Below are 13,937 nucleotides of genomic sequence, written 5' to 3'. Positions count from 1 at the left end.
AACAACCCCCAAAACAGCAGCCTACACTCCCTACCCCCTCCACCCCCCTCGGACCCACCCCACCTCCCCCTAGCAAGGCATCCTCCATCCCTCACACGTAGTATGATCAGTTAAATGTTCATGCGGCCCCTAAGTTCACTGCTGTCCAGTCCACTGTGTTGTGGGCCCTCCTGTCATTCCACTCTTCTCCTTAGCGGCCTCCCTCCAAACCATGGTATTGTCTCCAATTTGCCCACATTCTCCGAAACCTTTTTGGGCACCCTCTGGCTTTATAAGTTACTCTCCCGGCGGCCATATACAAGTCCAATCCCCTTCTCCATTCCTCTATATCTGGTGTTTCGGGCGCCCCCCAGTGTTTTGCAATATCCCTTTTTGCCACCACCAATGCAAGTACCAAGAAGATAATCAAAGGGCGCGCCAAGTCCGTTGTCATGCCTAGCAAAGCCAATCTAGGGTCGCGCGGTATAGCCACTCCTAATACCTCACTTAGCTCTGTGAATATGCATTCCCAGTACGCTTGTATGGCGTCACATTCCCAAATCGTGTGGAAAAAATCACCACTCTGGCGGCGGCACCGAAGGCACGCCAAGTCCGTTATCCTTCCCATTTTAAAGAGTCGCACTCTGTCAAAGTAGGTTCTGTGGAGCACATTCAGTTGGATGAGGCGGAGCCTTGATTTAATCGCCACCTCACGTGGGTGCATGAGGACAATCTCCCAATCCAAATCTTCCATACCTCCCACATCTGCCTCCCATTTGCTCCGTAAACCTTGCAAGTCGCCTAACATATTGTTGGTCAGTGTTTTATATGTGAGGGATACCGCCCGACCCAATATCTGTTCCTGGAGCAACCTACCCTCCAGTGGTGCGTACTCTGGAATATCCGTGAGCGTGATGTTTTGTGCCCTCCATGCATGCCTCAACTGTGCATATTTGTAATACTGAGTGTTGTGCAGACCAAATTCTTCTTTAAGCGCCTGGAAGGATTTTAGTTCCCCCTTTGCAATCACTTCTCCCGCTGTTGAAATACCTATATCGTCCCACCTTCTGAAGCCTCGCAGTTTGCTGAGTTCCCCCAGCCATGTACAGTGCCACAGCGGCGTCTGTCGGGTAGGCCTCTTGTCCCACCCCATACGTCTCTTAGCCTTGTTCCATGCTGTCAGCGTGATCCTCGTGGCCGGTATTAACGGCGTTCCCACCGTCCCCCGGTACAAATAGTACAGTAGGTTTTTGTTAGACAACTTAGACCTTTCTAAAGCATATGTGGGGTGATCTGCTGCTGCGTGCAACCACTCATTGATCGGAGCAAGGTGCTCCGCCCAATAATACACCTCCAAGTTAGGAAGGGAAATCCCTCCGCTGTATTGGTGGCGCTGTAGCGTTGACAAAGCCACCCTCTGTGGTTTCCCTAACCACAGGAAGGCCCGAAGATCTGCATGGATTTTGTTCATAGTTTTTGCTGGCAGCGGGTAGTACTCGTTCTGGAGCGCGTACGGAAACTTCGGGAGGATAATCATCTTGTAGATTGCCGCGCAGCCCAATAGGGTGAGCGGGAGCTGTCGCCACCTGTTCATCTCAGTCGTTGCGCATTCCATAACTCGGGCAATATTTTTGGTAAAGGATAGTCCCCTGTCCAGAGTGATGAATACTCCCAAGTATTGAAAGCCCTCCTTGGTATGTATGAGTAGCCCCGGCAGGCACTTCCCTCCTTTTCAGACCTTGCGGGTCATATAGGACTGTATTGTGCCAATTAATAGTGTGGCCTGCCCTCGCACCAAAGCCATCTAGCTCCCTGAACAATTCCGGAATTGTCGTGTCTGGTTCGGTTACAAACAACAGCACGTCATCGGCGTATAAGGATATTTTCTCCTGCGTTGAGTCGGAATCGCCCCATGAGAAACCCCGAATCCCATGGTTTTGTCTAACCCTCAGCGCTAAAATTTCTATAGTGAGGGTGAATAGAAGGGGGGACAGTGGGCAGCCCTGGCGCGTGCCCCTGCCGATTTGAAAATCGCGGGACAGCCTCCCGTTGACTCGTACTCGCACCCTCGGGGCTAAGTATAGGAGCCGGACCCACTTCTGAAACTTAGGGCCAAACCCAAACCTCTGCAGTGTCGGCATCAGGAAAGGCCAGTGTTTCGCGTCAAAGGCCTTCTCCGCGTCCAGGGAGAGGAACCAGTGGGGCTCACTTCTCCCTTTAACCTCCTGGAGCCAATTATGGGTGCGGCGGAGGTTCAACTTGGTCGCCCTGTCCGGGTGGAACCCTGACTGGTCCATATGCACGAGGTCCGTAATTACCAACCTCAGACGTTTAGCTAGAATAGTGGCCAAGATCTTTGTCTCCATATTGAGGAGGCAAATGGGGCGGTAGGAGGCACATTCATCTCTGGGCTTGCCCTCCTTCTATATCGGGACAATAGTGGCCAAGGCGAGGTCTTCTGAAAAGTCAACCTTGACACAGACTGAACCACTTCCAGTGGACCTAAACTCGTAAAATTCTTCTGAAGTAAAGAACATTAAGCTTCCAATCGCTGTAATCTTTGAGATACCTCGAATTGCAGTCCGCTACAATATTGTTCTGACCTGGCAAATACTCTGCTTTCAAGCCAACCTTCCCATCTAAACAAATTTTCCAAATCGCGTTGGCCTTTTGAGTCAGATTCTTCGACCTGCTTCCACCCAACGGTTTATGTGGCATACAGCCGAAACGTTATCCATCTTCAACAAAACAGTGTCATTTCACAATTTCTTTCCAAAACTCCTCAAGACAAAAAGACCTGCCTTTATTTCTGAACCATTTATATGTTCCAACCTCTCCTCTATGGACCATTGCCCACCTGTCTCGTGATTCTCCAAACAAGCTCCCCAATCATCTTAAGAGACAAAACACTCATGCACTTGGACAAACACTACATTCACAACAGATCTAACTCATTTTAGGAGACACTGCCCTCATGCACTTGGACAAACACCAGACTCACAACAGATCTTACACATCTTAAGAGACATAGCTCTTGAGAGCACTTGTACAGATCTGACTCATCTTAAAAGACGCTGCACGTGTTCACTTAGAGACGTACCATGCACAAGACATCTGACACATCCTAGGTGACATTTTATTAATGCGCTTGGACAGTTACCAAGCACACAACTGAGCCACTCCTCCTACTAGGCACTGCACTCGTGAGATTTGACTCACTACAGCCACGTCTCTGAGATACTTGGGTCCTCACCAGGTGGGATCCACACCTACTTGTGGCAGATAAACTGTGTTTTAAACTCTTAGTCCCTCCTTGGTGGATCAAGGTGTTTCTTTGTTTCTTTTGTAGCTGGACACAACCGCTGAGCTGTTGACCAACCGTGGCGTCATCCACCACTTCCTCGGAAAACTGTCCAGTGCCATGAAGGACTACCAGGCAGCTGTGCAAGTCAACCCGCTTTATGCGCTGGCCTATTTTAATGCAGCCAACGTTTACCTGCACAACAGGCAGCTCTCGCAGGTATGAACTTTCCATGTATCTCTGACGGTGTGCCTTCATGTGTGTGATGAATGCCTAGAGAGCCTGAGGCAAGTCTAGAGGGCACGCAGAGAGCCTGACGGCGCACTTTGCACCCTGAGTCACACTAGAGGGCCTGGGGTCACACTAGAGGGCCTGGGGTCACACTAGAGGGCTTGGGGTCACGCTATAGGGCGTGGGGTCACACTAGAGGGCCTGGGATCACAACAGAGGGCCTCGGGTCACACAAGAGGGCCAGGGGTCACACTAGAGGGCCTCGGGTCAAACTAGAGGGCCTGGGATCACAACAGAGGGCCTGGGGTCACACTAGAGGGCTTGGGGTCACGCTATAGGGCGTGGGGTCACACTAGAGGGCCTGGGGTCACAACAGAGGGCCTGGGGTCACACTAGAGGGCTTGGGGTCACGCTATAGGGCCTGGGGTCACACTAGAGGGCCTGGGGTCACAACAGAGGGCCTTCGGTCACACTAGAGGGCCAGGGGTCACAACAGAGGGCCTGGGGTCACGCTAGAGGGCCTCGGGTCACACTAGAGGGCCTGAGGTCACACTAGAGGGCCTGAGGTCACACTAGAGGGCCTGAGGTCACACTAGAGGGCCTGGGGTGACTTTAGAGGGCCTGGGGTCACACTAGAGGGCCTGGGGTCACACTAGAGGGCCTGAGGTCACACTAGAGGGCCTGAGGTCACACTAGAGGGCCTGGGGTCACACTGGAGGGCCTGGGGGCATGCTAGAGGGCCTGGGGTCACACTAGAGGGCCTGGGGTCACACTAGAGGGCCTGGGGTCACACTAGAGGGCCTCGGGTCACACTAGAGGGCCTGGGGTCATGCTAGAGGGCCTGGGGTCACACTAGAGGGCCTTCGGTCACACTAGAGGGCCTCGGGTCACCCTAGAGGGCCTGGGGTCACACTAGAGGGCCTGGGGTCACGCTATAGGGCGTGGGGTCACACTAGAGGGCCTGGGGTCACAACAGAGGGCCTTCGGTCACACTAGAGGGCCAGGGGTCACACTAGAGGGCCTGGGGCCACACTAGAGGGCCTGGGGTCACACTAGAGGGCCTGGGGTCACGCTATAGGGCGTGGGGTCACACTAGAGGGCCAGGGGTCACAACAGAGGGCCTGGGGTCACGCTAGAGGGCCTCGGCTCACACTAGAGGGCCTGAGGTCACACTAGAGGCCCTGAGGTCACACTAGAGGGCCTGAGGTCACACTAGAGGGCCTGGGGTCACACTAGAGGGCCTGGGGTCACACTAGAGGGCCTGAGGTCACACTAGAGGGCCTGGGGTCACACTAGAGGGCCTGGGGTCACACTAGAGGGCCTGAGGTCACACTAGAGGGCCTGAGGTCACACTAGAGGGCCTGGGGTCACACTGGAGGGCCTGGGGGCATGCTAGAGGGCCTGGGGTCACACTAGAGGGCCTGGGGTCACACTAGAGGGCCTGGGGTCACACTAGAGGGCCTGGGGTCACACTAGAGGGCCTCGGGTCACACTAGAGGGCCTGGGGTCATGCTAGAGGGCCTGGGGTCACACTAGAGGGCCTTCGGTCACACTAGAGGGCCTCGGGTCACCCTAGAGGGCCTGGGGTCACACTAGAGGGCCTGGGGTCACGCTATAGGGCGTGGGGTCACACTAGAGGGCCTGGGGTCACAACAGAGGGCCTTCGGTCACACTAGAGGGCCAGGGGTCACACTAGAGGGCCTGGGGCCACACTAGAGGGCCTGGGGTCACACTAGAGGGCCTGGGGTCACGCTATAGGGCGTGGGGTCACACTAGAGGGCCAGGGGTCACAACAGAGGGCCTGGGGTCACGCTAGAGGGCCTCGGCTCACACTAGAGGGCCTGAGGTCACACTAGAGGCCCTGAGGTCACACTAGAGGGCCTGAGGTCACACTAGAGGGCCTGGGGTCACACTAGAGGGCCTGGGGTCACACTAGAGGGCCTGAGGTCACACTAGAGGGCCTGGGGTCACACTAGAGGGCCTGGGGTCACACTAGAGGGCCTGAGGTCACACTAGAGGGCCTGAGGTCACACTAGAGGGCCTAGGGTCACGCTAGAGGCACAGAGGGCACACTAGAGCCCCACACGGCACCCTGGAGGCACAGGGGGCATACTAGAGGACCAAGGGCACACTAGACGGTACAAAAGGTGGTGGTGATGGACGGAGCATCTGAATCAATCAAACACTCACACCCAGTCAAAAGATCTGGGTTTAATCCATCACCGTTCTTTAGCCCACTCTGCCACCCCAGTTCAGACATGGCCATATGCAAATCAGTCTGACCCTGTGCCTCATGGGAACAGTCCATGTCTGAACTGGGGTGGTGTGGAGTGCAAAAAACGATGGATTTAGGCCCAGATCTCTGTACTGGGGTGAATGTATGACATTGTTCTGCATTCTGTCCATCAACTGTTGTTTTTGCATTTGTCACCCCGAGTGGGATGGGTTTGCTCAGACGTGGGTCCCTTGCTCACTTTGCTACTGGAGTCAAGCTGTCCAGGCTGAAGACAGCTGATAGCCAGAAACCAGTCCTAGGATGCTTGATTCCGGTCCAGGGAAGACATGGCTTGGCAGTTCGGGCTGGACTGTTCCCATGAGGCACAGGGTCAGGCTGATTTGCATATGGCCATGTCTGAACTGGGGTGGTGTGGAGTGCAAAAAACTATGGATTTTGGCCCAGATCTCTGTACTGGGGTGAATGTATGACATTGTTCTGCATTCTGTCCATCACATGTTGTTTTTGCATTTGTCACCCTGAGTGGGCTGGGCATGCTCAGACGTGAGTCCCATGCTCTCCACGCCACTTGAGTCAAGCTGTCCAGGCTGAAGACAGCTAAAAGCCAGAAACCGGTCTTAGGATGCTTGATTCCGGTCCAGGAAAGACATGGCTTGGCAGTTCGGGCTGGACTGTTCCCATGAAGCACAGGGTCAAGGCTGGTTTCCATATGGCCATGTCTGAACTGGGGTGGTGTGGACTGCAAAAAAACGATGGATTTAGGCCCAGATCTCTGTACTGGGGTGAATGTAAGACATTGTTCTGCATTCTGTACATCAATTGTTGTTTTTGCAAGGGCACACTAGAGGCACAGAGGGCACACAAGAGGCACAGGGGGCATACTAGAGGACCAAGGGCACACTAGAGGCACAGAGGGCACACTAGAGGACCAAGGGCACACTAGAGGCACAGAGGGCACACAAGAGGCACAGGGGGCATACTAGAGGACCAAGGGCACACTAGAGGCACAGAGGGCACACTAGAGGACCAAGGGCACACTAGAGGCACAGAGGGCACACAAGAGGCACAGGGGGCATACTAGAGGACCAAAGGCACACTAGAGGCACAGAGGGCACACTAGAGGACCAAGGGCACACTAGAGGCACAGAGGGCACACAAGAGGCACAGGGGGCATACTAGAGGACCAAAGGCACACTAGAGGCACAGAGGGCACACTAGAGGACCAAGGGCACACTAGAGGCACAGAGGGCACACAAGAGGCACAGGGGGCATACTAGAGGACCAAGGGCACACTAGAGGCACAGAGGGCAGACTAGAGGACCAAGGGCACACTAGAGGCACAGAGGGCATACTTGTGGCACAGAAGGCATACTATAGGCACAGAGGGCATACTAGAGGCAAAGAGGGCACACTAGAGGCACATAGGGCATATTAGAGGCAGCAAGGGCACACTAGAGGCACAGATGTCCTACTAGAGGCACAGAGGGCACACTAGAGGCACAGATGTCCTACTGGAGGCACAGAGGGCACACTAGAGGCACAGAGGGCACACTAGAGGACCAAGGGCACACTAGAGGCACAGAGGGCATACTTGTGGCACCGAAGGCATACTAGAGGCACAGAGGGCACACTAGAGGCACAGAAGGCATACCAGAGGCACGGAGGGCATACTAGAGGCAAAGAGGGCACACTAGAGGCACATAGGGCATATTAGAGGCAGCAAGGGCACACTAGAGGCATCCAAGGCACACTAGAGGCCCATAGGGCACACTAGAGGCACAGAAGTCATAGTGGGGCACAGAGAGCACTCTAGGGGCACAGAGGCACACTAGAAGCGTAGAGGGCACACTATAGGTGCCAAGTGAACACTAGAGGCACCAGGGGCACACTAGAATCATAGAGGGCACACTACAGGCACAGAAGACATAGTAGAGACCCAGAGGGCATACTAGAGGCACAAAGGGCACACTAGAGCCCCCAACGGCACACTAGAGGCACAGATGTCATACTAGAGGCACAGAGGGCACACTAGAGGCACAGAGGGCCCACTAGAGGACCAAGGGCACACTAGAGGCACAGAAGTCATAGTGGGGGCACAGAGAGCACTCTAGAGGCACAGAGGCACACTAGAAGCATAGAGGGCACACTATAGGTGCCAAGTGAACACTAGAGGCACCAGGGGCACACTAGAAGCATAGAGGGCACACTACAGGCACAGAAGAAATAGTAGAGACCCAGAGGGCATACTAGAGGCACAAAGGGCACACTAGAGCCCCCAACGGCACACTAGAGGCACAGATGTCATACTAGAGGCACAGAGGGCACACTAGAGGCACAGAGGGCACACTAGAGAACCAAGGGCACACTAGAGGCACAGAGGGCATACTTGTGGCACAGAAGGCATACTAGAGGCACAGAGGGCACACTAGAGGCACAGAGGGCATACTAGAGGACCAAGGGCAGACTAGAGGCACAGAGGGCATACTTGTGGCACAGAAGGCATACTAGAGGCACAGAGGGCACACTAGAGGCACAGAGGGCACACTAGAAGCACAGAGGGCACACTACAAGCACCAAGGCCGTACTCTCACCCAGCACCTCCATGAGGAGGGGACGGCGGGGCTTAACAAGGGCCCCAAGGCACCGCCCTGGTGAACTTGGGGGCTGCCGTCATGGCTTGAGCGTAGCTGCGGCCTGCCTGGCAGTTGGTATAAAAAACAATGGTCCTAGACTGTGTCTAGTTGATTTTACTTCTAAACGTTATTCATTAAGTCAAAATGTATATGCATCGTACACATAGAAATCAAATTGCATCCTAAATGTACTCCAATTCAGTCTTAATACAGTTAAATATATATCCTCAAAATGACACACAAGCACCAAAAATAGCTCCAATAGTGACTGTTTATTTTCACAGTTATTGTAACAGATCACTGTAAATAATGCTTCAAAACCGAAAGAAGGGTTGCTCCAAGGAGAGTGTGAAGAAGAAGAGTGCTCGTGATTTAGAACAGATGTATATGGACGGGAAATCAAAAGGATAAAGTTAAACAATCAATTTCACTTAGTAATGTCCTTAGTAAACTGGTTGTGATTTACAATAAGACCAGTCTCACAATTGGGACTGTCTCTCGTGGATTTACAAGTGTTTGCTGTTTCCTGGTAGTGCCCAGAGTTTATTCATATGCGAAGAGTCAGGGTTAAGGTGAAGTTGGGTTCTGATAGATACATCTGCCAGTGGATTACTCACCTTATGAATATCCCCCTGCGTCAGCAACATTCAGAAAAAGTTTTTGTAGCACGCCGGCGTGGACGACGTCATAGGAGCACGGCATCCCCCGCGACTCCGACTGACGTCACTGACTCCTTATTAGGCCTACGTCGGTGTGATGACATCAGTTCCCTTTTTTCCTTCTATTGTGCGGATAGTAACTTTGTTACTATTGTGAACTTTTGTTCTGTATCTGTTTGGAGTGCTGTCTTCCGTCGAAGATGTCATCCAAGAAGACAGAATTTAAGCCATGCGATTCTCGTGCCAGGATGATGTCCATTACTGATCCTCATGGTGACTGTTTGTGGTGTCTGGGCTCGGATCACGACGTCAAGGGTTGTCGTTCCTGTTCGAAGATTAACCCAAAGGCTCTTTCAGAAAGAGAGGCAAAACTCCTTCTTGCCAAAATTAAGGGTAAGGATACCAAGAGGACTTCGAGGTCAAGATCAAGACGATCGAGGTCAAAGTCGAAGTCGAAGACGAGGTCACGGTCGAGGTCGAGGTCTCGGTCAGAGTCGGCTTCGAAGTCGGCTTCGGGCATGCTTCGGGTTCTCGAAAAAGAAGCATAAGAAGAAGAAGCACAGTTCGAGACACTATTCCGGCAGGGAGTCGGACTCGAACAAGAAGTCATCTTCTCGAAGACATCATAAGGGTATGATATCTCCCTCTCCAGCTCGTAAGCCTGAAGGTGAGGCCTCGCCTTTACAGTCTCGGGAGCCAACAACCGAATCCCAAATCGAATCCGTCTCGGGAGCCGTACCAGTCTTCGGTGCAAGATGAAGAGGATGTTGAGGCTCCTCAGGTTTCGGCGACTCCGGTACACCAACCCGAGGAACAAGAGGAACAGGAGGAGTTGAATTCGGTACATCCTCCTCAGGGGCAACCAGTGGATTTGTACCCTCAGTTTCCTGGTCCAGGTCAGGATCCTTCACATTTTCTAAACGCCATGTATGGCGTATATGCAAGAGCAATGTACCCCTCTGGTGCACCGGCTGGTCCCATGGGTCCATTGTTATTTAATCTGGGCGTGCCGTAAGCTTATGCTCCGGCGCCTTTCTTGCCGTTTATGCCGCCGCCGATTCCACCGTGGCATAGCTCAGCTCCACCGAGGTCATCGACTCCGTACACCCACGCGGTGAGTGGAATCGGCGTCTGGTGCAGACCAGGAGGGTTCGGGGTGCTTCTCCTTTGCAGGGAAGCAAGGGCCAGTCTGGAGCCACCAGACCAGCGGTGTGGATTTCAAGGATCGTCGTCTAGGAGGTCACTAGCCAGCCGGCAAGTGACCAGACAACGCGTCGAGCAGCAATCAAGCAAAAGGGCCCCACGCAGATCTCGTGGATGCTGGAGGGCTGATCTTCTGTGCAGGAGCTGCTCAGGACTGGGGCTTCTCAATCCCCAAAGCACTTCCTCGAGGATACTTCAGAAGTCGTGCTGGAAGCGAAGTACAGTTTCTTCAAGATGGCCGGTCCCACGTGTCTCGTTGCACCCACGGATCTCAGCTGAGCTGCAGATGTAGGTAGAGGTCGGAGAGGTCTGGAAGTCCGGGTCTCGTCGGGCTCTGAAGTCTGGATCCACTCGGGAAGACGACAAAGTGAACCGCTGGAACACTTGATGGTGCCTGCTTGTGCAGGGTGGTCACTCCTTGGCCACAAGGGAGATTTCTTCAGTCTTCTGTGGAGCAGAACGTCGAAGTCCAGAGTTTCTTCTTGTACAGTCAATTCAGGATAATCTAATTTGGAATGGGACCAGCTCCTACCTTTATTCTCCTAGAGGGGGCTGTACTATGACTAGGTCCCTCCTATGGGTGGGACCAGGAAGGGGGGTGGTTACACCCCCTATCCTTTGTCCGGTTTCACGCCAGAGCTGGGGTTGGAGTGCTCCAGCAACGGGTTTGAGCCGATGTATGCACAGATTCAGAAAAGGGGGTGGTGATGAACAGAGTGTCTGAATTAAGCAGACCACTCTTACCCAGTCAAGAGATCAGGGCTTAATCCATCACTGTTATTTAGCTCACTGCATCACCCCAGTTCAGAACCTGGCTATATGCAAATTAGTCTGACCCAGTGCCTCATGGGAACAGGGCAGACCAAACTACCAAGCCAATTCTTCACCGGAAAGGAGACAAGCTTCCGGGGACCGGTTTCTGGCATTTCAGCCATCGTCGGCCCGGCTTGCTTGAATCCTGGTGGTGCAGTGAGCAAGGGACTCATGTCTGAGTATACCCTGCCACACCTGTAGTGGCCAAAAACGATTCAGAAAAGGGGGTGGTGATGAACAGAGTGTCTGAATTAAGCAGACCACTCTTACCCAGTCAAGAGATCAGGGCTTAATCCATCACCGTTATTTAGCTCACTGCATCACCCCAGTTCAGAACCTGGCTATATGCAAATTAGTCTGACCCAGTGCCTCATGGGAACAGGGCAGACCAAACTACCAAGCCAATTCTTCACCGGAAAGGAGACAAGCTTCCGGGGACCGGTTTCTGGCATTTCAGCCGTCGTCGGCCTGGCTTGCTTGAATCCTGGTGGTGCAGTGAGCAAGGGACTCATGTCTGAGTATACCCTGCCACACCTGTAGTGGCCAAAAACGATTCAGAAAAGGGGGTGGTGATGAACAGAGTGTCTGAATTAAGCAGACCACTCTTACCCAGTCAAGAAATCAGGGCTTAATCCATCACCGTTATTTAGCTCACTGCATCACCCCAGTTCAGAACCTGGCTATATGACGGCTGAAATGCCAGAAACCGGTCCCCGGAAGCTTGTTTCCTTCCCTGTATAAGAATTGGCTTGGTAGTTTGGTCTGCCCTGTTAGGGACAGACCAATTTGCATGTAGCCAGGTTCTGAGCTGGGATGGTGCAGTGAGATAAAAAACGGTGATGGATCAAGCCCTGATTTTTGGACTGGGTAGGAGTGTTCTGCTTAATTCAGATACTCTGTTCATCACCACCCCCTTTTCTGAATCGGTGTATGCACAGGGCACCTTGTGTGCCCCAGGCATGTCTCATTCCTTTCAGGCCTGTCCTACCTAATACACAAAATCCTGTCTGGGGTGGTGCTAGCACCTCCCAAGGCAGGAAACCCTTTGTCCAAGCCTCCCTCGCTGGAAAGACTCCCAGCAGCAGGAGGTCAGACTTGTGTCTGTGGTGGCAGCATCCATTTTGTGATGCTGAGGCTCGAGTTAACTTTAACCGGGGTTCACAGTTGCATACATGTCGTGTCCCTCTAAAAGGGTGGAATTCTAACCCCGACGCCAGAATTGGCGAGGGGGTAGTATTCCAATTCGTATGACACCTTACTCGACATGTTTTGATAATGCTATGCCAAAGTTAGCAATAACTGCGAGGATTAAAATGCACTTAAGAGTATATGGTATAACGTTATCATGGAAACAGCTGAAGGACTTGGTTCCGAAAGCTGCAGACAGGCTCAGCTCATGCAAGAGCACCATCTCACATAATTCCAAGCACTCTGCCTCCAGGATTGTTAAGGCCTGCCATAGGAGTGGCTTATAGGAGTATATGTGTCCATGTTAGGTTTAGATATAGGTATACTATATCTACAGCAAAGGGTGATTACACCACCTTTCCCCATCTGATTGATCAGCCAGTTGTGTCAGATTTGGATGGCCAGCCAGGGGTGGCATAATACATGCTGCAGCCTTGGGTTCACTTATGCCCTGGGTACCTATGGTACACTGTACAAGGACTTACAAGAGTGACCCAATACCAATTGATAAATGCACCCAAAGTACATGGATGTCAATTTAGAGAGAGAACAGCTAGGCTGTCGGTCTGATTAGCAGGCCTACAGCCAGGGAAAGTCATAAACCAGTGAAGCAAAAAGCAAAAATCTCGGGTGACCATAGGATTGCAGACCCTACTCTCCTACAGAAGAGGTACAGGTACTGTTCAAAAAGGGTGCGATAGTGGTGGTTCCAGAGCAGGAAAGGGGTCAGAGGTGCTACTCCCGGTATTTCCTGGTCCCCAAGAAGGATGGCAGGCTTCGTCCAATCCTGGATCTCAGGATCTTGAACCTTTACCTGAAGCAGGAGAAGTTCAAGATGCTCACCCTTTCACAGGTTCTACAGGCTCTGCTGGAAGAGGACAAGATGGTGTCGATCGACTTGCAGGATGCGTATTTTCACATCCCAATCCTGAAGTCGCACAGGAAGTATCTCCGTTTTACGGTAGGGTTGCAACACTACCAGGTTGTGGTCCTTCCGTTTGGTCTTACTACTGCGCCTCGAGTCTTCACCAAGGTGATGGCTGTGGTGGCTGCACATCTCAGAAGGTCAGGGATTTCGGTATTCCCTTGTCTGGACGACTGGCTGATCAAGGCGGAATCTCCAGAGATAGTGCTCCATCATCTGCAAGAGACAACTCAGTTGGTACACAGGTTGGGTTTTTCGATAAATGTACTCAAATCTCACCTGGTGCCCTCCCATCACAACCTGTTCATAGGTGCGGTACTGGACACACCTGTGTGTCGTGCATTCCCTCCTCCTCAAAGGATTCGCGACATACAGGAGTTGATTCCTTTATTTTTCAATGGAGCGGTCGTTCCAGTCCTGAAGGTTCTTCGCCTGCTCGGTCTGATGGCTTCCTGCATTCTGTTGGTCAACAATGCACGCTGGCACATGAGGGCACTCCAGTGGTGCCTCCGCAGGCAGTGGTATCAACACAACGGAGATCTCAGGGAGTCTTTGAGGATCTCCAGAGAAACTGCAGCGGATCTGACTTGGTGGGGAGTGGAAGGCAACCTGTCTCAAGGGAAGCCCTTTCAACTGCCTCCTGCTGTGTCCACAGTGATAACGGATGCATCCACTCTAGGGTGGGGTGCTCATCTGGGGGATCTGGAGGTCAAGGGTCTTTGGTCTCCAGAGGAAAGGTTGCTTCACATCAACCTTCTGGAATTGCGGG

At 52.8% G+C, this 13,937-nt stretch overlaps 1 protein-coding gene across 1 annotated transcript in view; it reads left to right on the top strand.

Moving 5' to 3' along the window:
• TTC6 (tetratricopeptide repeat domain 6) overlaps window positions 1-13,937 on the top strand; it is a 1,229,706-nt gene that overhangs the window by 1,117,335 nt on the left and 98,434 nt on the right. Inside the window, exon 29 of the mRNA XM_086936916.1 lies at window positions 3,329-3,499. Coding sequence (XP_086793042.1) covers window positions 3,329-3,499 — 171 coding nt within the window. The remainder of the gene's footprint in view (window positions 1-3,328; window positions 3,500-13,937) is intronic.

The sequence above is a fragment of the Lissotriton vulgaris genome, chromosome 9 (genome assembly GCF_964263255.1).
Source record: "Lissotriton vulgaris chromosome 9, aLisVul1.2, whole genome shotgun sequence".
In the NCBI taxonomy this organism is placed as follows: Eukaryota; Metazoa; Chordata; class Amphibia; order Caudata; family Salamandridae; genus Lissotriton; species Lissotriton vulgaris.
Note: the sequence above shows the minus strand (reverse complement) of the source record. Positions and strands in the feature narration are given on the sequence as shown.